The sequence below is a fragment of the Ictalurus furcatus genome, chromosome 3 (assembly GCF_023375685.1).
Source record: "Ictalurus furcatus strain D&B chromosome 3, Billie_1.0, whole genome shotgun sequence".
Taxonomy (NCBI): domain Eukaryota; kingdom Metazoa; phylum Chordata; class Actinopteri; order Siluriformes; family Ictaluridae; genus Ictalurus; species Ictalurus furcatus.
Genome location: NC_071257.1, coordinates 27286619 through 27310317, shown reverse-complemented (window position 1 = coordinate 27310317; position 23699 = coordinate 27286619). Strand labels below are relative to the sequence as shown.

Below are 23699 nucleotides of genomic sequence, written 5' to 3'. Positions count from 1 at the left end.
AAACGAGGATGATGGAGAAAATTGTTTGGCATATTCATATTCATTACATACCCCCCCCCCCAAAGCATTCAAAATTATCTAATCCAATATTATAATAAAGTGGTGGCACATGCAATAAACCAAGGATGATTTACAGCGGTTAGAAACCGAAAGTTGGCTGTCTCTGACCTTTTTTTGCTTCCTTCCTCCATGTGAAAGGTTACCCCGACTTCCACCACCTCGCCCAATACACTGCTGCAGTTTTATTACTCGTGAGTTATTATCACATGCCATTTAACTGTTTGGAGAAATGTTGACTTCCCTTCCTCCTTATCATGCATGCCCTAGATTTGCACATGTAAGGTCATGAAGGTGTTACCAACACATGAACGAGATGAAATTACCTTAACAGAGAAGGAATTTTAATGAAGAACATTGTGCTCTTATAGTGTTGGGCTTCAAATTTACCAGCAAGCATTTCAGTCCTGTATAATATTACTGAAATTGAACTATATCATATTACAAGCAACAAGACAGGTAATACATGGAATGAGAAGCACTTACATATTTGTCATTACATTCTTATAGAACATTTGTTATGAAATTAATCTTATTTCCAAGTAGTCCCAATAACAAGGAAATAGTACATGTAGATTAAGGTTAGTATTTGTCTGTTTATTTTCCCCCACAAGTAGACACCATTAATTCTTGTTCAGTTTTTGAGAATTACTTTTAGCAAAATGTCTTCCAAAATCTTTCATACATACATATACCTCATTTGTAAGTCGCTTTGGATAAAAGCGTCTGCTAAGTGAATAAATGTAAATGTAAATGTAAATGTAAACATACACACATATACACACACACTAAAATATAATTATATATAACTATATATATATATGTGTGTGTGTATGTATGTATGTATATATATATTTATATATATATTCACATATACATATATATATACATATATATATATATATATATATATATATATATATATATATTCACATATACATATACACACACATACACACACACACACACACACACATATATATATATATATATATATATATATATATATATATATATATATATATATATATGCATGTATATATATCTCCCTGGTGATAACGGGATACCCGTTGCTGGGTTTGAGATGTAGATCTGAAAGTGAATATACATGTTGTGCCAACTTCCATTTTCTGGAATTTTCCATTGCATCTATTCAGATAGTGCTTCAGGATGGAAGACATTGTGCTTCCCGGTCTCTCGCTAACATAAGTTGCATTTTTTATTATTATTAGCTTCTAGAGAGAGAAAAAAGAGAGGCTGCTGAGGAAATGACTATTTACAGCTGTTATAGCGATAACAGGAACTTGTTTTGCTGACTTGTTTTAAATGGTTAAAAAGCATGAAGTGTTGTACGTTAAGAAATAAAAAATTGTAATCGTTAACAAATTGCTGTGGTATCCATCCATCTTCTACCGCTTACTCCTTTTCAGGGTCACAGGGAACCTCGGGCACAAGGCGGGGTACATCCTGGACAGGGTGCCAGTCCATCACAGGGCACAATCACATACACACTCACACACCCATTTTTCTGTGGTATATGAGGAACAAAACATATCGGGACGTGCTGTTATTGGAAATGACCTTGTTACTGGAAGTTCATTATACATCCACATAAATGCTTACACATTCATTCAATTAAAATAGCACCACAATACCAAACATGCACATAAGTTGATTTAATTAAAAAAAAATGTGATTTCAAATAATTACTGCCATTGGAACACACACACACACACACACACACACATATATATATATATATATATATATATATATATATATATATATATATATATATATATATTTCTTTTAGCCATAGGGATTTTGAGTCTACTCCCAGATGTGAGGATTTCAAGGATAGAATGAAAGGAGTGACTATGATCTTTAAATATCGCAATTTCCTTTTATTTCCATAAAACGAGGAAATAAATCCTGAAGTGCATGTTGTTTATGCCCAGTGATATTGTTTGTCTGGTTATTTACTTGTGAAACAAATCAATCTATTAGTGATGTGTCCTTCGTGAATGAGTTAACCTCTACGCTGGTTCTTGTAGGTGAAAATTAGGAATCGACTTGCATCTCTAAAGTGCCACAATATCGATCAGTATTCTGCACTATATTTGACTATTTGTGTGTATGTGTGTGTGTGTGTGTGTGTGTGTGTGTGTGTGTGTGTATGATTCTTTGTGTCTGAGCCAGTATGAGGATGCGGTTTTTTATAATGATGTTCACTATATGGCCAAAAGTATGTGGTCACCTGACCATCACACCTAAATGAACTCGTTGAACATCCCATTCCAAACCATAGGCATTAATATGGAATTATCCCCCACCTCCTTTTTTCAGTTTTAACAACCTCCACCTTTCAGGGAAATCTTTCTACAAGATTTTGGAGTGTATCTATCGACATTTCAATTCATCCCAAAAGTGATCACTGGGGTTCAGGTCAGGGCTCTGTGCAGGCCACTGGAGCTCCTCTACACCAAACCTGCCAAACCATGTCTTTTTGTGCACAGGGGCTCAGTCATGCTAGAACAGGAAAGGACCATCCCTAAACTGTTTCCACAAAGGTGGAAGTGTACAATTTTCTAAAATGTCTTTGTATCCTGTAGCATTAACATTAACCTAACCCTTCACTGGAACTAAGGGGCCCAAACCCTGAAAAACAGCCCCAGATCATTATCTCTCCACCACTAAATTTTAATATTGGCACTATGCATTCTGGTAAGTATGGCATCCACCAAACCCAGATCTCCTGGCATCCACCAAACACAGATCTCCTGGCATCCACCAAACCCAGATTCGTCCATCGGACTCGCAGATTGTGAAGCATGACTCTGTGAGTTTGCATGATCTACTGCATCATAGTTGAGCTGTTGTTGCTAGATGCTTCTATTTCACAATATTAGCACCTATAATTGATTGGGTAGAACTAACAGGGTATTCATTTCATGAACGGAATTGCAGCAAAGGTGGCATTCTATGACAGTGTCACGTTTAAAGTTATTGAGGTCTTCTACTTTGACTATGGACATTGCATGGCTATGTGAGTGATTTTATGCACCTGTTAGCAATGGGTGTACCTGAAACCATTGAACTCAATAATTAAGAGGGGTGTCCACATACATTTGGTCATATAGAGTATGTAGTGTAGTGTATTGGAGAGGTGAATTTCAGGACAAATGGGTCATTTTACAGAAACATCCACTCTTGGAGTAGCAATATGTCTTAAAATTTATTTCATTTTTAAACATTTAAACTTAGGTTACAATATTGGTCAACCCTTTGACTTTAGGACTCTACATAAATGGTAGCTCATTGGATTTGATTATTTTTTAAATTTGTACATTGATTTAAAAAATGCTTATGCCACCTTTTTGTCACTGGTGTTACCTTATACTTTTCGCGACAATAAAGACATTTTTACAAATTTTATTTCTCAAATTATTCTACACAGGTATAGAGGTATAATGTCCAGTTTTCCGTCCCCAGCATTTGCGTAAAGCTTACACCTAAAATAGACTGTATAGTCACAACTGAGTTACATATCTGAATTATAGAAAATGTTATTTGTACATTTATACCTATTTGAGTCATAAATGAGGTATTGTTTATTTACCATAAAAGTGTTTGTCCTCATGGTCATGTCTGACGGTTTAGGGGCATATTTTGAGTTTAACCCTGTGAAGCCTGACACATAATAATAATAATAATAACCAGAAAATTCTAGTTTTTTTTTTTTTTTTTTTTTTACATTGAAGTGTTTTTTGGACCCTTTGGCAAAATACAAACTATTTTTTTTAAAATATCATTTACATATATGCTTTTTTTTTTTTTTTAAATCATATTTGATACATCAGGCATTTATGGCAATTTATTGATCACAATGTTTAGTGGATCTCAACCCGGGGGGCTGTGGAGAGATGGGAAGGGGGGCGCAAATTGTTTTCAAGGAAAAAAAAACACAGACAGGGCATCATTTTGGTACTGGGTGTATTTTATAGCTTTTCAAATAGAATGTGCATAAATGAAAAACCCCACGTTCCCTCTGTCTCTGTATTTTCTTTTTGCTGGGGAGAGGCGGAGCTTAACCTGCCTTTTATCTAGCTGTCAGTGCAGACAAGTGTTGTCAACTTCGCAACTTTTCAGACCCCTTTAGTGACTTTTTTGCAAAGAAAAACAAACAAACAAAAAAAAAACGCCTAACAACAAATCTAGCGACTTTTTGGACAAACCTTAGCAACTTTCCAAATGTCGCCAATAATGTCCTGCAACATGCAAAATGTCCCAATTTACATCATTCATATGCGAATGTTTTTTGGAATGCAACATGTTTTACATGTAAAATAGTCCACGTTATTACAGCCTAGTTCTCTTGTTCAAAGTAGTTATAGTGTTCAGAAACATTTTTGATCATTCATGTTCCATACCTGTCCGTTATATAGTTTTATAAAAGTTATTTAAAAATCATAAAAGTTATGAAAAGTAATTCAAAAAAGTACAAAAGCACAAAACTAAAAAAAAAGTCTATCTATCTTTCTATCTATAAAATAATCAATATACCTGGTGCATGTGGCGCGTGCCATGTGATCAGGGAGGTTTGGGGGGGGGCTTTAGTTACCAAAGGTTGAGAAGCTCTGCTGTAGAATGACCCAAACAGTCAGAGAGTAACGAATGAAACTGCTGTATTCCCGTATCTGAGCACGTGATGGCGCTGTGACTCCATCGACACTGCGTGACGCTCCATGAAACGTCGTGACGCAACCTGGCTCTAATTGGTGCATATTGGTGTGACGTCAGTTCCCCGCGCATAGCTCGGATCTGCTTGTTGGCGGGAATTTGGCTTCCGGAAGTAAGCCACTGCACTGGGGTAAGCTGTTGTTTTTTTTCGTTGCTGTTAAATTATCTTTAGCCACTTTGTCTTTACCCACTTGTAGTAGTATTAAAAGATAGTGCGCGTTTGTTATTTTCTAGTAAACAACCTCTGCTAGCAAGAACAGCCGTGAAGTTACTTCATCTTTGCAGCTAGTAGACTTAGCTCAGAAGGGAGGCTGCTAGTTCAGCGCGCGAGCTGTTTCTCCACAACAATAAACAGGTGTTTGTTGTTGTGGCGTAGCTTAAATGATTTTAAATTCCTCCGTGTTTAGGTGTAATCCTGTGCATGAGGTAAAACCTTAACACTCAGAAGATAAATACGGGTTATCTCATCTAACTCGGGGTGTTGTGTAACAGTGAACCCTCTCAGAACCGCAGCACAAATTACATTTCTGAACCTGCACCAGCTGGACACGTGTGTGAACTCATATCTATCACCTTCCTGAACTTTCCATCACTGAAGTCAAACCATTTTAACTGTATTAAAGCAAGACGCTACACGATCAGACAAACAACAGCAACAACAACGTACATCACAGTCATTCTTTGTCAGTTGGTTACAATATTATTATGTGCTGGAATTTTCTCAAAAATGTACTTGTTAATGAAAATGAGGCCTTGTGTAATTAAATACTTATAAAAATTCAATTGGCATGAAACCAAAAGCCTGTCCAAAAAAAAAAGTGACCTGTCAATCAGTCATAACTCAATAACTATACAAGAACTCTAACAGCATTGTTATTGGTTTGATTTCTGTGTTCTTCACCACAGTAATGTAATATTTAGTGAAATCACACTCAGCAGGGGATTTTGATGATGGTACATCTAGATAACTGTCACTTTTGTGTTTTATAATCAACGTAAAAGCAGTAACGTATGCATGTACTGTACTTATGTTTTCCTTTTTTTGGTATTTATTGGGCAGAAAATCATCATGCTGTTCTCAGGCAGGAGGAAGAAGGTGACACTGAATCAGCAGAATGAGCTGTATGGCCATTGTCTGCAGTTCTATTGTCAACCGCCACTGGAGAACATCTCTCTGACCGAGTTCGAGGCCTTTGCCGTGGACAGGCTGAAATGTAAGATCCTCCACACAGGGAGTGTGTTTTCTGAAACCGTGTTACCATCCCTGTTGGAGATAACACCGTAATAGCCTTGTCGTAATTCTTATTCTTATAGTGCTGAAGGCGGTGGAGAACCTTGGGGTGAGCTATGTGAAAACCACAGAACAGTACAAGAAGAAGCTCTATGCCGAGTTCTCCAGTCTCGGTTTCCCACACAGAGAGGAAGCGGTGAGGAAATGTTTCCTTCCAATTAGACATGATCTACTGATATAAACATTGCGTAATGCCATCCCTTCCACCCCGAGAGCCCGGATAATTTGTCCCTGTGCCATCATGGGAATTCAAACCTGTGATCTCCCACTAACAGGGTGAACACTGTTCTGTTGGATATTTGAGTGACACGCTTATGGTTTCTAGGGAGAAATGATACAAAGCACAGTAATGTAACGAATGGGTGCATGGATATTTCAGTCTGTTGCCTAAATTAATAGCACGCACTCTGGCATATTAATAAACTTTAAGTAAGGTGACAGTTTTGCGCCCCTTAAATTGGGATCGCCGACCAATAAAAGTTTAATAATTTTTTATGCATAATTTATTGTTTAGAATGTTAAGCTCTTCACTAGTGGTGTTTAACATTCGGCTTTGATTGATTAGGATGACTCAAGCTCGAGCAAAAATCTAACTGTGCCCACGGAATTTGAGAAACGAAGGAAAGATCACATCTCTCATTTTATCCTCCGCCTGGCATACTGCCAAACGTAAGTGCAGTTCTTTTCTCTGTTTTTTTTTTGTTTGTTTGTTTTTTTGGAAGTGGCCAGGGAGCGTGTTTATATTGAAGGAATGGTGATGCGTTTAGTGATTCTGGTGCTAATTAGTTTGATTGGTGGTGTATTTCCATTTATTCCCATGAGAAGATAGCAGTTGTGTGTCGCTCACATCACCGAGACAAACCATCTCACTGCACAAGATCCAAAATACAGCTCTACCTCTTACTTGTGTTCATTCAACCAAAAACGTCCATGGTACACTTTTACACTGTTTTTCTCTCATGCCAGTTGTTCTTTGCAGTGTCTGGTGTTTGCATATAGAATAACCAGTGGTAATTACCTATAGAGTCACTATGCTTAAATGCAATTTTTGCATTACTTCTATATTAAAGAAATTTTTAAACATAAAGTGTCAATAAAACACACAAGTTGGAGTAAGTAAAAGTACTCAGAAGTGCTACTACAAAAGCTAGTCTTAACGCAGACATACTGAATGACGCAAATGATAGAAGATGCCAGACGTTATACATCAAAGAAGACTAACTTTATAATATTATATGCAATAAAGCCTAAATCTGCTTTCAGGGAGGATCTCAGGAGGTGGTTTATCCAGCAGGAGATGGATCTTTTCCGCTACCGTTTCAACGAGCTTCAGTCGAAATACAAGACTGAATTTCTACACAAAAATAATCTGAAATATGACACGGTAAGGCCATTTTTCTTCCACTGGCTCTTATTCCCTCAGGGTTCAAGGATAAAAAAAAAAAAAAAACCTTCTGTAGGAGTCAGCGTGTACCTCATACTTCAAACCTCATACCCTGTGCTGTAGTGCTGTGTATGTTCTAGAGAAAACCAGAGAGACACTTTGAATGCATTGAATATCATTTTAAACTTTGGCCAGATCTGCGTATGGAGATTAAATTAGAGGAGAAAAAGGGTGCTAAAGAATGTGTTGTTTATTTAATGTAATTTTCCGTGCATAAAATACCACTGTTAAGACCACACACAAAGAACTATGTGGTGTGATGACCTAAATTACTTTCTGAATTACAGAGACGCTGTAACTACAGAAACAGATCTCTTATAACCTATCACTCTGTAATGTGAAGGTTAATGTATAAATAGAAATATTTAATATTGGATAATAGGAATGCGTCATAATTTTGGCCACTGAAAATCATAAAAATGTTTAACGGTAATGCTTGTTTGCTTTGTTCTCTTGTGCAAGACGTGTTCAAACCATTTGAGCAGCAACAGATACACGGTGAAAGTGTCGGCCATGTGGAAGGATTTCGTAATGTCCGAGTTACGTTAAACAAGTGATTTGTACTCACTGTTTCGGCAAAGTATCAAGCAGTCCACACTGGATTTCGCAAAAACAATAGAGTTTTTTTGTTATTGTTGTGGCAGAAAATGGTTGACTTTGCTGTGGCTTTTTTCAAAATTTGTCAGGTGGTTTACTGTGCACCGTCTTTCACAGTGATGTTTGTTGGTAAATGAGACCTTTTTGCTGTACTCGTTTTTGACACACGCGAATCAAAAGGGTCTTTGGCTGAATGCATGTTGTGATGTCACATGGCGCATTGTGATGGTGTCACATGACGCGTCTTAGCCCAAATCTGTGGAAAATATGCGGAAAATATGAAAAACCCCACACTCTGGTGTCGAGAAACTTCCATTGGCTAATATACTTTTTACTTGTTGCTGTTCATTTCGAGGTAAAGTGTTCAGTTCAATTAATTGGTTGTGTACAATATGAAAAATGACATTAGTGGAATATAATGTAATAATTTTATCTGTCAGCTTAATTTTGTGTAATTGAAAGTCAATATTAAAAGACTTTTCCCTAAATTACATTGCAGTTTAAAGAAAAACCCCAAACCTGTTTCATTAAATAAAAAAACCCAAACTTTTTCTGGTTTTTAGTTTCTGTTCTTGTCTCAGTGTATCCTGAATTTTGGTTTCAGCCAGGAAGTTTCGTCACTATTTGTAATATTAGTACTAATGGCTTGTCTTAATTATAGGCATCAGGTTGCTTTGATTGTTGTAATGACTTGTGTATTTATTGCACATTTTTAATGTTTTACTTAACCACTGTTTCCATGAAATCTGTACTAGGAATATGTATCACATATCTAGCACCTCAGAATATGCAATCATTGATCAGATGTATGACAATGTCACATCAGAAACAAATCAATACAATTTGATACTGATGTGGTGCAGTGTGGGATTTTACTGCTACAGAGACTTGTATTATAGCAACAATACCTGAAATATTATCACCTGTTTCCCAGCTCATCTCATGCACCTAGTAACTGAAAAGCACAGCCAGTCCTCTGTATTTGATGTTTTCACCAGGTGGCGCTGTGGACTCATAGACGGCTGATTGGATATAAGCAGCCACTGGGGAGTGTCTGAGGGGTGAATTGAAAATGACTCTTCATTATGCAGAGCTTTGATGCTGTGGGATTAATGGTCATCCTTCTGCTACATTTGAATTGAAATACATTTAATATGTCTTAGATGCATTTGTTTTTGTCGCGGTGTTTGATGCTTCTTGTCTGCTTAGATTTTCCCTTAATGTCGGATTTGTTTTTTTTTTATCTTCCCTTTGACAGATAAGTCCAGATGAAAAGGATAATCTAAAAGAACAGCTCATGAGCTCCAGCTTCGGGTTCAGTGGGACCACTGTTGCTGAGCAAGACTTCTACAAAGTACGACTTACTGCAGCACATTTGTGCAAAGCCGTTAAAATGATAATAAAATATATTTCATGTTGGTTTTTGTGTTTAGCCTTAAGCTTCTCTAAATATTTGTCTAATACTTGTCTAATATTTAGAAATGCCTTTCATATATATATTTTTTTTGTATGTCCCATCATGCTCAGTTTCTTTTACATATTATTTTTAATGTTGAAATTGCCTGCAGGGTTTACATTCCTGGAACACGATACGTGAAGGCGAAGGATGTCTTCTGATGACTAAATTTATGAAGAAATGCTTCTGTTCTATTTAATCAGAGCCTCCAGCTGTGTGAAGAAAGCCTGGCTCATAAACAATTACGATTTTATTTTGGTCCAGGTCCCGTTCCAAGACGCTCTGGATTTAGTGCGGACGAGGAAAGTGTACTTGAAGGGTGGCTATGCCTACATTCCTCACCAGGACATCGTCACTATAGTTCTCAATGATTTCCGTACCAGGCTCTCCAAAGCACTCGCAGTAAGTCACTGATTTATTTGGACTGTGTTCATTATATGGACACTGAATAGAACTTGGGAACTTTGTGTGTGAGGTGAACAGTACAAATATTATTTTTGTTCTGGATTAACTAATTAGCTAGGCCTTTTTCAGTCTGGGCTGTGCTGGTGGCTCAGTGGTTAATTGTAAGTAGCTTTGATTAATAAAAAAAACAAACACACAAGCAAAAAAAATCCATGGGAATAAATGGAAGACCATGCTGCCTTATAGTTGGGAATTAAGAGGTCTAATTATACTTTAAGAGAGTTCATGCTGAACTTACTTTTGTTTACATTTATTCACTTAGCAGACGCTTTTATCCAAAGCGACTTACAAATGAGAAAGATACAAGCAAAGCGATATCAAGCAGAGAACAATACAAGAAGTGCTACCATACAAGATCTATTAATTGAATTCCAGAAGAAGCAAAGTGCAGAGTAGAGGTGTAAGTGCATTTTTTTTTATTTTTTTTTTATCATGAGTTGGTTAGGTGTTCATAGAAGAGGTGGGTCTTTAGCTGTTTTTTGAAGATGGTGAGAGATTCTGCGGTCCGGATCGAGATTGGAAGTGCATTCCACCACTGAGGAACAGTTAGTGTGAAGGTTCTGGAAAGGGACCTTGCGCCACGCTGAGTTGGAACTGCTAAACGTCGGTCGCTAATCGATCGCAGATTGCGAGAGGGAACGTAAGCCTTCAGGAGAGAGTTGAGGTAGGAGGGTGCTGTTCCTGACAAGGTCTTGTAGGTGAGCATCAAGGCCTTGAACTTGATGCGGGCAGCTACAGGAAGCCAGTGGAGGGAGATGAAGAGGGGTGTGACATGGGTTCTCTTGGACTGGTTGAAGACGAGGCGCGCTGCAGCATTCTGAATCATCTCAAGGGGTTTGATGGAGCTGGCTGGGAGGCCTGAAAGCAGTGAGTTGCAGTAGTCCAGTTTAGAGATAACAAGAGCCTGGACTAGAATCTGTGTAGCCTGTTTGGTGATGTAGGGTCGGATTTTCTTGATGTTGTAATGTTTACAGGCATGTATTAATAAAAATATCCAATAAACTCCAGTAAATTAATTTAGAAAATATGTGATTAACATTTCTACAAGTGCCAGTATTTCTGCTTGTCTTCCAACAATGCAGATATCTTAGTACTTACATTATGAATCACATTAAAATAAAAAATACATGTATTGAATGAATAAAATGTTAAAATTATTGATATTACTTAAAATATCTATTTTTACAACAGAACAGAAGCTCAACTGATCCATAATGAGATTTATTTTATTATCGATTTTATCGATTAGTTGTTGCAGCTCTACAGGAAACTGTGCCAATCCCAAAAACTCAGGTACATGGTGGATTTTTATGCGATTCTGTATTAATGCGCAGTAAACAGTTAAATAATAATAAAAAAAGGAAGACGCATTCAGCACATTTCCCATATATAATCCTTTCACAATCATCTGTCTAATGTCCGCATGGCCAAAACAATGTACTTAATTACTTTCTTATTATCATCGCTATTAGCATTATTTGTAATGTGTTAGATTTTACATTTCATCGTAGGCTTGTTTATTCTTTTTGGATAGAAATCTTTGTCCTCTTTTCTCTTAGACGTCTTGGCCATTTTTGGCCTAACTTTTTCGTTGGCATCCCTAAATAAATAAAGCAGAAGGATGTTAAATATATACTTGTCTGGTGTGTAAGTCTAACGTACGTGCATAGATTTTAATGCACGTTAATGAACACGAAACATTCTCCATTTACCATGGCAGAAAGTGAGGGAGCATGAGAGATTGGGAGGAAGTGGTTGGGGGTTCCAGGAAGTGTCTGTTATTGGAGAGTTCAGAACATTTGTGCAGTTCATTGCAGATTTACATATCGATTGGCTCATCTCTCGTTTTATTGGCGAGAGGGGAAAAATTGCTCTTTTGGCGTATTTTTGAATGATAACTCATACGAGTACATACAGATGTGTCAAATGGGTACGGTTTGATAGATCTGGTAATGTAATTAGGGCTGCAATGAACAATTATTTTCATTATCAATTAATTGGTTGGGGGCAAACTTTCAGTACCATTTTTTTTTCCGTTTATTTAAAATAAAATCCACAAACTGAATGTTACAAATATAAACTTGAGACTAAAACTTTACACAACTGTTTGTCTAATTATATAAGACTGAAAAGAACCCAATACACACACACACACACACACACACACACACACACCAGAATATATATTATTCATTTAGGACTGTAGTTTAATTCTGTGCTTTTTGTGCATCCATAAAAATAATGCATAAATACTTGTATATAGAATAAACTAAGTATATAAACAGTAAACTGAAGAAAGTCATTGTCGGTGACTCTGGGTATCTGGTAAAGGGTTAGGGCATAGCGGCGTCACATTACGTGTGTATGACGGCATGCACCGTTGACTAGGAAGCGGCTTATACTTCTGGTTAGTAAAAAAACTGCTAGTGTTCCTTTTAAGACGATATTACCTTTCTAAAATCCATACACTAGACGGTAGAGTACACAGTGCATAGTGTAAGTGTACTGTACTTCATTTGGGACACAACTTTAGTTACAGCTAACAGAAGTAACGCAGTGAGTAAATCTCCCCCGTGCTGCGCGCAGACCAACTAATCGATAGTGATATTCATTGACAACGATTTTCATAATCGATTATTATCGGTTTTATCGATTAGTTGTTGCAGCTCTAAATGTAATATGACTGACAAATGTCTCTGGTTATCGTGGCGTTGTAATCTCTTGTAAGGATGATATTGTCCTATCACATAAACCTACTGCATGATGAATAATAATAAGTCCACATCGATAACAGACTCTTTTTGCTTTTGATGAAAATGATTTAAATTTTTTCATTTAAAGTTAAGCGTTTGAATGTATTCCAGCACGTGGTATATAATAATGAGCTATTCGAGTATAACTAGAGCTGCGTCGATACCGTCATGTTCTGGATCCATCTGTGTTGTGAAGTTTGCTGGCAGAATGTTGTACAACTGGCAGACGTGGATGTATGAGGGGGATGGATTTCTTCACAGCTTGGCAGATGACACTTTATTTATTTCCTTGTTCTTCCTCCAAACATCAAATCAGACTGTCAGTCGGAGTTAACATGAGCCAGTTAATGTGTTTCTTGTACTCGTTTGAATTGGTGCTATTCAGTGAAATTCAGTTGGCCCATTACACACTATATTGTCATTTGTACGTCATGTAAGATAAAAGAATCTGCCAGAACGCATAAATAGAAATGTAAGTGTGTAAGGTGAAATTCACACTTCTTATGAGCCACCGGTCTTTTAGGGTTTTTTGTGACTTCGAACGCTAAGAGAAAATGGAACGTGTCGATCATCATGACGGGCAGGTCTGTGTATCAGGCTTGGATTGAGATGCTGTGAAGGTTGAAAATCTATTGACACCTGATGTGAAGGTCATCACCTCCAGCTTCACCGTCTTACTCGGCCTGCTGGAAGAAACAATTAGAGACTCAGGCTGTGGACCTTCATGTGTCCGCTTCAGCAAACACACACCAGTGTAAAAGTAGAAAGTGTGAGAATGTATTTTTTTTTTGTGTAATTGAGCTTTTTTTTGTGTGTCTTTATTGCTTTTAGTGATTTAGTAAGTTCATATCGAGTTCACAGCATCGCAAAGCGCTATGAGACTGTAATTAGTCTTTTTTTTGCGATGAATGAAGTCAAACCACAAGCAGCAAAGTGGAAGGAGATCTAATCAAAATCTCAGAGTTTAGTATTATTTTGGTGTTGGTGTGACAATATTTAGTTGTTTTACTGTTATTTATTTATTTATTTATTAATTTTTTTACAAAAATGTTGCATACATTTGTTTTGATAAGAATATGATTCATTTTCAGGATTTGAGCTTATAACATTCTATGGGCTTGTGATGTCAAATGTGATGTCAGCAAAACCGATCAATCGTTCGAGTATTATCATTGAAAATAAGAACGAGGTGGCGTGAACTGCATCTTCACTCACAAACAGTATGTCGACCCTGCCAAGAAAATGTGCGTGGCTCAGTGCTCAGCGTTTGCAAAACTGAAGTGCATTCACATGCTAGTTTCTCTGTTCACTTCACTGCTCCACTCTTGTGAATACTGTTTGTTTGTTTAGGAAACCATATTGGACAATGATGGGCGCACGGTGGCTTAGTGGTTAGCACGTTCGCCTCACACCTCCAAGGTCGGGGGTTCGATTCCCGCCGTGACCCTGTGCGTGCGGAGTTTGCATGTTCTTCCCGTGCTGCGGGGGTTTCCTCCGGGTACTCCGCTTTCCTCCCCCAGTCCAACAGTCCAAAGACATGCATGGTAGGCTGATTGGCCTACCAACGATCTCAATGAAATGTAACTTTGGTGAACATTCCGGCTTCAGCTCGGCTAGCGTCGTCGTTTTATCTCTGTATGTTTAACTGTGAGGTGATGTATTATGTGTATTGTTCAGGAGAGCTACACTATATGGCCAAAAGTTTTTGGACACCGGACCATCACACCCATATGTGCTTGTTGAACATCCCATTCCAGATGAAGTCTTGCACTAGATTTTGGAGCGTGGCTGTGGGGATTGGTGCTCATTCAGCCACAAGAGCATTACTGAGGTCAAACATTGATGATTGGTGCGGAGGTCTGGGGTGCAGTCAGCGTTCCAGTTCATCACAAAGGTGTTCAGGGGTTGAGGTCAGGGCTCTGTGCAGTCCACTCGTTCTTCCAGTCCTCGCCGAGCCATGTCTTCGTGGACCTTAAACTCATTATGTTTAAAAACACATAACAAATGAACACATTTGTATTGCAGAAATCAATAAGGAGTAGGGTTTACTTTCTTTCTCTGGTCATTGTCTGCCTGGCAGCTATGAATAAAACACTAATAGCCTGGACGTTTTTATCACTGTTTTGAAGATTTAAAAGCTGCGTCCCTAAGAGAGATTATGTTTTGAGTAAGGCGTTATATGTTCGAATTGAAAGAAGCTTTAAAATTCACATTGAGTTGTTCGTGTGTCCTTGATAAATATACAGGAGATCTGATATGCGTATGCACTCGTACCTACACAACCTGAGCACAGCAGCTTACAGCAATGATCGACTTCCATCAAACCGCTGTTAAATCTCACTCTTGTGAAAGTCACTGCGGATAAAGTGGTTCAGTCAGTCAGTATTGGATATCCTGTGAAAAGGTTACCTGACATATTGGAGCTGTCATTGGACGAAAATATAATCTAAAGCTGAGCCTTGTTTTGAGTTCTTTACTGTATCTGGCTGAGTTGTCTAGTTTCCTTGTTGCAATGATGTTAACATGATTTTGTTTTAGAGGCTTCTCAAATGTAATTTGGGTGCAGAATGATATTGATCTGTGTTGATACTCATGTTTTTAGCAGCGCTCCAGGGCTGATATTTATCGACGTAGGAAACTATAAGTAAATCCCATGACATTGCATACTTCTGTTTCCTTGGCAAGGTTTTTTTTTTTTCCTCGAACAGTGGTCACCTTGAGTATAGAAATTTAGCTCTTAAAGTAAATTCTCTAATGGTACAGGCTCTTGCTGTTTTGGAGCATACCATGACAGAGATGATTAATATGTTTGAGAATTACGCTGAGCCTACAGAACGTGAAGGATGTCCATTAGGGATGCCTACCCAGGTGAAACCAGGTGAAGTCTGTGCTCTGTAATTGCTTTCATCCGTTATATCCACTTTGGTTAGTGAAGATGAAGGATAGCATACAGGCTAAGGAAGAGGTTTTAAGGATTGAGACATTGAATTGTGTATGACCTAGAACAGTCTCGAGAAAGATTTAAGTGCCTTTGAATGGGAATGATGGGTGTCATGTATGCTGCCTTGTATGCTGAGAATGAAAAAAATAAAACCTTTTATTGCTATTCTAGACACGGTGAGTTGACTGTATTGGCAGGTCAAAGGTCAGGGCTGACATGAATTGTCCAGATCCATAAGCTGCCTAATAGTCATTTGACTGTTGACTGGGGGTAGAGGGCTATAATACAAAAGCATCTCTAATGATTTTGTACACTACAGGCCAGGCATGCATAAACGACATTTGAGAAAATAAGTACACCTTTTGGAAATTGTTGGTTGCTTTTTTGATCTATTTGGACAAGCAAATATTTGATCATCTTTGAAACATTGCCTCTTAATCAAGTTGATATACTTGAACAAACCCACAAGGAAAATTTGCTTTTTCAATCATTTATTCAACAGAAATATCGATAGATGCCATATTCTTCTTTGGAAAAGTAAATACACCCTTGGCTTCAGAAGCTAGTATTTCCCCCTTTAGCAGAAATAACTTCTTGTAGGAGTTTTGCAAAATTGTCCTCTAGGCTTGCTGGAATTTTTGACCACCCTTCCATGCAATATTCTTTCAGTTGCAAGATGTTTGAGGGTTTTCTTGCATGCACTGTCCGTTTCAAATCCCGGATGACATTTCAATGGGATTCAAATCCGGGCTTTGACTAGGCCATTCCATAATCCTCCATTTCTTTTTTCTGCACCATTCCTTGGTGGATTTGCTAGTGTGCTTCATGATCATTATCCTGTTGAAAGGGCCACTTTCGGTTCAACTTTCAGACAGATTTCCTCACATTATCTTCAAGCACTCTTTGATATGATGCAGAATTCATATAGAGCACATTATTCCAAAATGCCTGGTCTTTGCCTATATGCTCGTTGGCAAACTGTAGTCTTGCAAAGGCTTTTTCCTCCCATGCAGGTCAAACAGAAATCTCTTTCTGATTGTAGAAGCATGCGCTTTGACACCAACTGTTGCAAGACTTACTATCAGATACTTTGGTGAAATTTTGGGGTTCTTGGAGTCGACTTTTTGGGCGCATGGTGGCTTAGTGGTTAGCACATTCGCCTCACACCTCCAGGGTCCGGGGTTTGATTCCTGCCGGGGCCATGTGTGTGCGGAGTTTGTATGTTCTCCCCGTGCTGCGGGGGTTTCCTCCGGGTGCTCCGGTTTCCTCCCCCAGTCCAACAGTCCAAAGACATGCATGGCAGGCGTGTCTAAAGTGATTGGCTTTAGATACATGATTGGCGTGTCTAAAGTGTCCGTAGTGTATGAATGGGTGTGTGAGTGTGTATGTGAGTGTGCCCTGCAATGGACTGGCACCCTGTCCAGGGTGTACCCCGCCCTGTGCCCGATGTCCCCTGGGATAGGCTCCAGGTTCCCCCGCGGCCCTGAAGAAGGAGTAAGCGGTAGAAGATGGATGGATGGAGTCGACTTTTTGCGTCAGACGGTCTGCTGTTGGGTTGAATTTGCTGGGATAGCCTGGACAAATTCAGCCATTTGAAATCTGCACCACAGGTTATTTTCCTTACAGTGCAATGATGTATTTCAAATAATTTGGAGATCTTTTTATCGTGGGCATCCACTCGTAGGGTTGGCAGTTTCATTCCCAGCCCACATGATTCCACATGCCGAAGTGTCCTGAACCCCAAGTTGCTCTCGATGGCAAATTAGCGCCTTGCATGGCAGCTCTGCTACCATTGGTGTGTGTGTGTGTATGAGAATGGGTGAATGAGAATCAGTGAAGCGCTTTGGAACCGCTAAGTTTAAAAAATAAAAAGCGCTATATACGTGCATACCATATACCGCAACCTTTTTTCTGAAGGCTTTACAGAACTCTTTAGATCCTGACATGATGACACCACACACCTCAATAGCAAAGGGAACACCAGACAGTAGATATGAGAGAGGTATAAATAAGACCGGTTCTACCTGCACTCCATAAACAGGTTCTAATCACTGGCACCCAAACTTCAACACCTGATTCTAATTATATGAATTTGAAGGTGTGATAAATGTAGGGGTGTACTTACTTTTTCCATGTGACTGATCTGTTTTCCATTTAAATTTTGAAAATTACTACAAATGTCATCACAAAAAAAAGCATTGCAGGGGACTGGGATGGCCATGGCAGGACCTTGATTTTGTGGTCAGTAAACCATTTTTGTGTTGATATTGATGTATGTTTTGGATCATTGTCCTGCTGGAAGATCCAAACACGGCCCATTTTAAGCTTTCTGATAGAGGCAGTCAGGTTTTCATTTAATACCTGTTGATATTTGGTGCCATGTATCCTAACAATGATTTTTTGGCCACTCGAACCATCCTCTTCACAGTGCGTTGAGACTATAAAGACACGGGTCCAATTCCAGGTTGATTCATAACATTTCCAGTTGACCGGAACTTCTTAATAAAACAAAGGCAACTTGATTAAAAACACACCCATATGAAAAACGAATTGCCCCCTTAAACTTAAAATCTGTTTGTGCCACCTTAAGCAGCAATAACTGCAACCAAACGCTTCCAATAACTGGAGATCAGTCTTTCACTTACTTCTAGGACTAGGATTTACTCCTATGCTTTGGATCATTGTCTTGCTGCATGATCCAGTTGTGCTTGAGTTTCAACTTACGTACTTTCAACTTAGACCAGACATTCTCCTTTCAGATTTTCTGCTAGAGAGCAGAATTCATGTTTCCCTCAGTTATTGCAAGTTGCCCAGATCCTGAAGCAGCAGAGCATCCCCACATCATCACACTTCCACCACCATGCTTGACCGTAGATACAAAGTTCTATTTGTGGAATTCTATGTTTGGTTTATGCCAGATGTAATGGTACCCCTGTCTTCCAAACAGTTCCACTTTCGACTCCTCAAGCCACAGAACATTCTCCCAAAAGGTTTGAGGATCATCAAGGTGTGTTTTTGCAAAATTCAGATGAGCCTTAATGTTCTTCTGGGTTAGCAGTGGTTTTCACCTCGCCTCTCTTCCATGGATGCCATTTTTATGCAGAGTCTTTCTGATAGTGGAGTCATGAACAGTGACCTTTATTGATGCAAGAGAGGCTTGTAGATCCTTTGATGTTGTCCTTTGCTCTTTTGTGACTTCCTGGATGAGTCGTTGCTGTGGTCTTGGGGGGAATTTTGGCAGATCGGCCACTTCTGGGAAGGTTCTCTACTGTCAAGTGTTTTTTTTTTTTTCTTTTTTTTTTTTTTTTTCTTTTTTTTTTTTTCCTCCATTTGGCGATTTTTTTTTTTTTTTTTTTTCTCCATTTGGCGATCTAGTCCAGCTACATCCCATTACGAATGCAGTTTCATTGACTTGAGGAATTAGTAACTATGGGGACAAATACGTTCTCACACAGGTTCAATTGGTATTGAATCACTTTTAATAATAACATTGCCATTTAAAAACTGTATTTTGTGTTTACTCAGGTTGCCATTTACTCAGGTAGTTTTATCTTAGATTTTGTTTTAATTTTATAAACAGTTTGGTATGAGAAATGCACAAAAACAGAAGGAATCAGGATGGGGCAAATACTTTTTCCATAGCACTGTATATGCTTGGGTTGGGTTTTTTTTTTTTTTTGGTTTTCATTTCCATGTCACTAGTATGTTGCATTTGTGAAAAGTAAACATAAACCAAAATTTTTACAGATCCCCCAAAAAGACCACTCTATGGTCAGGAACAGTGTTAGAAGCTGTTCGTGTATCTTAAGCTTAAAACTCACGCTCAGAAAATGCCACTTCAAGCAAGGTCATAAGCAGCTTACATTACGATAAGCGCCTCTATGAATAATGATGAACTAGTCACATGGTTCTCCACACGAGTAACATGGATTCATTTAAAAGTTGAACAGTCTTTAAATCTCCAACACTGAGGAACTTTGGAAAAACTCTGAGAAAACATTTCTGAATAACCGACTGTGGCTAAAAGCAAAGTTTTAGATCCATGAAGATTTATTGATAACTTATTGAACGGACCTTCCACATGTCCAGAGATGGATAAGCAGCTGCTGTTAAGAAGAATGTCTGCCCCTATTTTGCTAATCCGCTGTAGTGATGAGCTGTATTGAGCTTTGGATTATCACTGTGTGAAAACAAGCAGGAAAGTCATCTTCCCTTTGTTGACAGAGACAACACTGTCTTGATAAGCAATCAGTAATACGGAAATTGACCTGACAAGATTAACAGTCTTGGACCATGAAGGGATATCTGTCTAACACAGATGAATCAGATGGAGATGACAGACCCACAACACATCAGCAAGGGGTTCTTTTAAAATTTGAGAGCACAATGCACTCTTTATATGTTTATTTAAATGTAATTATTTGTGGGATTTTGGTCCTGTCTGAATTAGTCACGTCAATAATTTTTACAGACTGAAAACATAATGTCGTATTTTACCATCGATTCATTAATTACACAGGTAGATGTTGACCTGCTTTGACCTTCGTGTCTGTTGCAGCTCCTCCACTGCCCATAGGATTACCCTGCTCATCATTCAGCCTTGCCAGCATGCTCAATGCAGCCAAAACCATACAGGCCTCCCCAGTGACTAAGGCTGTAGCGAGCCCCACTGGCACTGTTAATGCACACTCAGTGCCACTGATTCCATATGGTTCCCACCTGTTCCACCTAATACCACTGAGGCATGATTTGTCTAACACAACCAGAGCCATATAGACCTTCCCAGTGACTAAGGCTGTGACAAGCCCCACTGGCACCGTTAATGCATGCTCAGTGCCACAGGTTCCATATGGCATAGATCAGTCGCAGGGGTGCCACTGCTCAACCACGTTTTGATCCTTTAACCCCAGAATGTCAACTAGTGGAAGAGCAGTGGCAAGGATGTCTCCCTGTCACCCCCTACAACTAGGCCTCAGGTTAGGTGTTACTACCCAAACACTCCTCCTTTCTTATCACCCAGAGCCAAAAGCTGCTCTTTGTTGGCCTCTTCTCCCTGGTCTTTCAGCCTCTTCCTCTCAAAGGCAGCTTCTACTCCCTTCTCCCATGGCACAGTTAGCTCGATGAGGAGCACAGTCTTAGCACCACTGGACCACATCACTATATCAGGGTCGAGACTTGTGATGGTAATCTCACTATGGAACTGGAGCTTCCTGCCAGAATTGACTCTCATTCTCCAGTCCTGGTTGAAAGGAACTAAGCTTGATGGAACTTGTGGTGTGGCGCTTGTGTTGCCCCATCTTCTCTGACAAATTGGATGTGCTAACGCACTGGTGGAGGATGACCTCTACACATGACCTGTGTGCACCCCTCTTGCACCTCGGCCAATCTGCTCAGGACTCGATCGTGTTCCCATCTGTAGTGCCCTTGGGAGAGTGCAATCTTGCAGCCTGACTAGATATGCTGGAGACTTGCATTTGGACTGCTGCAGAGGGGGCCGCATTCTTCCAAGCCATAGCACTGGTGCAGGTTCTGTGGACAGGGGAGTGTGTTGTATGTTGCCCTGATGTAGCTTTGCCGGTGGGATTTGATATAAAATGACCAGTAGAAATCACCCCACTACATAATGCACTCTAAAACATGATCATGGCCTTATGTAGCTCTTATGTACTGATATAATGTCTGTTACTCATAATATAAATTTCTGAACTTCATTCATTCATTCATTTCAAGTTCACATAGTTTACCATAAACCTACCATTATTTACCTATTTACTTCTTGTTGAACTTGCATACTTAAGTGAAAATTCTGGCCTTAATTTAAATAAGTTGATCTATTTTTTTTTTTTGTTTGTTTATTTTAATTTTTTTCCTGTTGCCTTTTTTCTTCTTCAGGAAGCACTTTTTTCTATTGTCTTCTACTGAAACCAAAACAAAACCAAATTTTGGCTGAATTTAAAGTGCAGGACAATGAAATATTTAAAAGCTTAAAATGACTTTTCAGAAAAGAGATAGTGAATCCATCATAATTAATACAGATGTCCTACCACAGCATAACTTATCCCCCCCCCCCTTTTTTCCAATTGGTGTGAATGAGGAATTCCTTAGTAGTCACTTCATTACACATCCTGCTATCAAAATTTCACGTTATATATGTGTATATATGATATCAGCATTCTTTCAGTACAACCATTTGGTAGACTTTTTTTTTTCCTGCACCTTTTTTCTTCCTTCCAAGCAGCACTTGAGATTAAACCAGGCTCATATGTCAGAAATTAAACGGGGCTGGAAAAGCTTGTATCCTGAGTGGCTGGCATTGTGTTTACACACAAGCTCTAACGATCCTTCTTATTTCTAAAGAATCCTGGTGCTCACATCAAACCGCACGTAATCCGACTAACTGAAAACACTGACAGTCTTGTTGAGAATATTGCGAAATGTCATTTGATGCAAATGCACTGGAGTTCCAGGCCAAGTAGCAGAAATGCGGTGTTGCCACTAAAACTTGGCACCACAGTATGCTGAGTGCTTTATAACTGATCCACGCTGGAAAAACGTGTACAGTTCTATACCTTGCCCTCAATTTGAAGAAACAAACTCTTCAGCACTTTTGTGCACTTTTATAAATGGTTAATTATTTACTATTCAAACATAACAGGTTCATATATTTTTGCCAGTCACAAATTTTGGCATCAACTAAATTGCATCATTTTCTTTTTCTTCAAGCAAACAAAGCCCTTCAATTAAGGAAAGAAATTTTCTTTTCTCTTAATCGTCCCTGGTCAGCGCTTGTGTAACTGATTTTAAAAAAAAAATCATCTGCACAATGCTGCTGATTGAGTTTTCTATTACTAATGAAGTGCACAAAATTCTGCAGCTGTCTTTACAAAAACAAGCAAATTGCAAATAGTCCAAATTATAGTGTGTCAATTTAATAATTTATGTTCCTATTTCTCACCCTAGACAACCAATCAAAATAAATTAGATGTAAGCTTTTTTTATTGCCTAATTTATATGACAGCAGAAATGCTGACCCTTCCTCTGATTGCTGTTTTGACTGGAAAATTCAAAAGAAATAAATGTCCCTATTAAAAATACACAGTGATAACAGAATAGACAAGACCTCATCAAGCAAAGTTTTTAGGAGAATGATTCTAGTGTGCTGTCCCACAGCATGGAAACTGAAAACCTTTATGGATGGGGGGGGGGCTAAACAGGTCACTACAGTAAATACTCTGCCCATTCATTCAATTATCCAATTAGCCAATCATGAAGCAGCAGCACAGTTCATAAGATCATGCAGATACAGGACGAGAGCTTCAGTTAATGTTCACATCAAACTTGAGAGTAGGCAAAAAATGTGATCTCAGTGACTTTAACTTTGGCATGGTTGTTCGTACCAGGCTGATCTCCTGGGATTTTTTATGCACACGAGTCACTAGAGTTCACACCGATTGGTGTGGAAATACATGCAGTTAGCGGCAGTGTGGAAAATCCTTGCTGATGAGAAAGGTCAGAGGAAAATGGCCAGACTGCTTCAACCTAACAGGAAGTCTACAGCACCTCACATCGCTCTGGAATCACTCTTTACATCTGTGGTGAGCAGAAGAGCATCTCAGAATGCACAACCTTGAGGTGGATGGGCTATAACAGCAGGAGACTCTCCGCCATGAACAGAAATCTGAGGCTACAGTGAGCACAAGCTCACCAAAACGAGACAGCTAAAGTTGACCTGGTATTCAACTTCAACTTTCCAGCTGACCAGGGATACAGATGTTCCTGGCCAAAGAGTGTATAAACATGCATATTTTGAAAAGTCTACTAGTCTGGATGAAGCCCTGTTTAATTGGGCTATGTCGATGTTGTCACGGATTTGTTGAGCAAGCACCTATTAAATTCTAACAAAGAGAGGCCTATTCATCAAAGCAATAAATAACTGTAACCTTTTACTGCACCAA

At 38.8% G+C, this 23699-nt stretch overlaps 1 protein-coding gene across 2 annotated transcripts in view; it reads left to right on the top strand.

Annotated features, from left to right (window-relative positions):
* The first annotated feature begins 4610 nt into the window (after positions 1–4610).
* The window catches only part of prim2 (DNA primase subunit 2), a 78351-nt gene continuing 59262 nt past the window's right edge, over positions 4611–23699 (top strand). The window contains exons 1-7 of one of the 2 annotated variants that reach the window (XM_053621820.1): positions 4611–4927; positions 5858–6011; positions 6112–6224; positions 6654–6757; positions 7352–7472; positions 9388–9483; positions 9850–9987. In XM_053621820.1, coding sequence (XP_053477795.1) covers positions 5867–6011; positions 6112–6224; positions 6654–6757; positions 7352–7472; positions 9388–9483; positions 9850–9987 — 717 coding nt within the window. In that variant the 5' untranslated portion in view covers positions 4611–4927; positions 5858–5866. Of the gene's footprint in view, positions 4928–5073; positions 5348–5857; positions 6012–6111; positions 6225–6653; positions 6758–7351; positions 7473–9387; positions 9484–9849; positions 9988–23699 lie in introns of those variants that run through there. The other variant, XM_053621821.1, reaches the window with a different exon arrangement.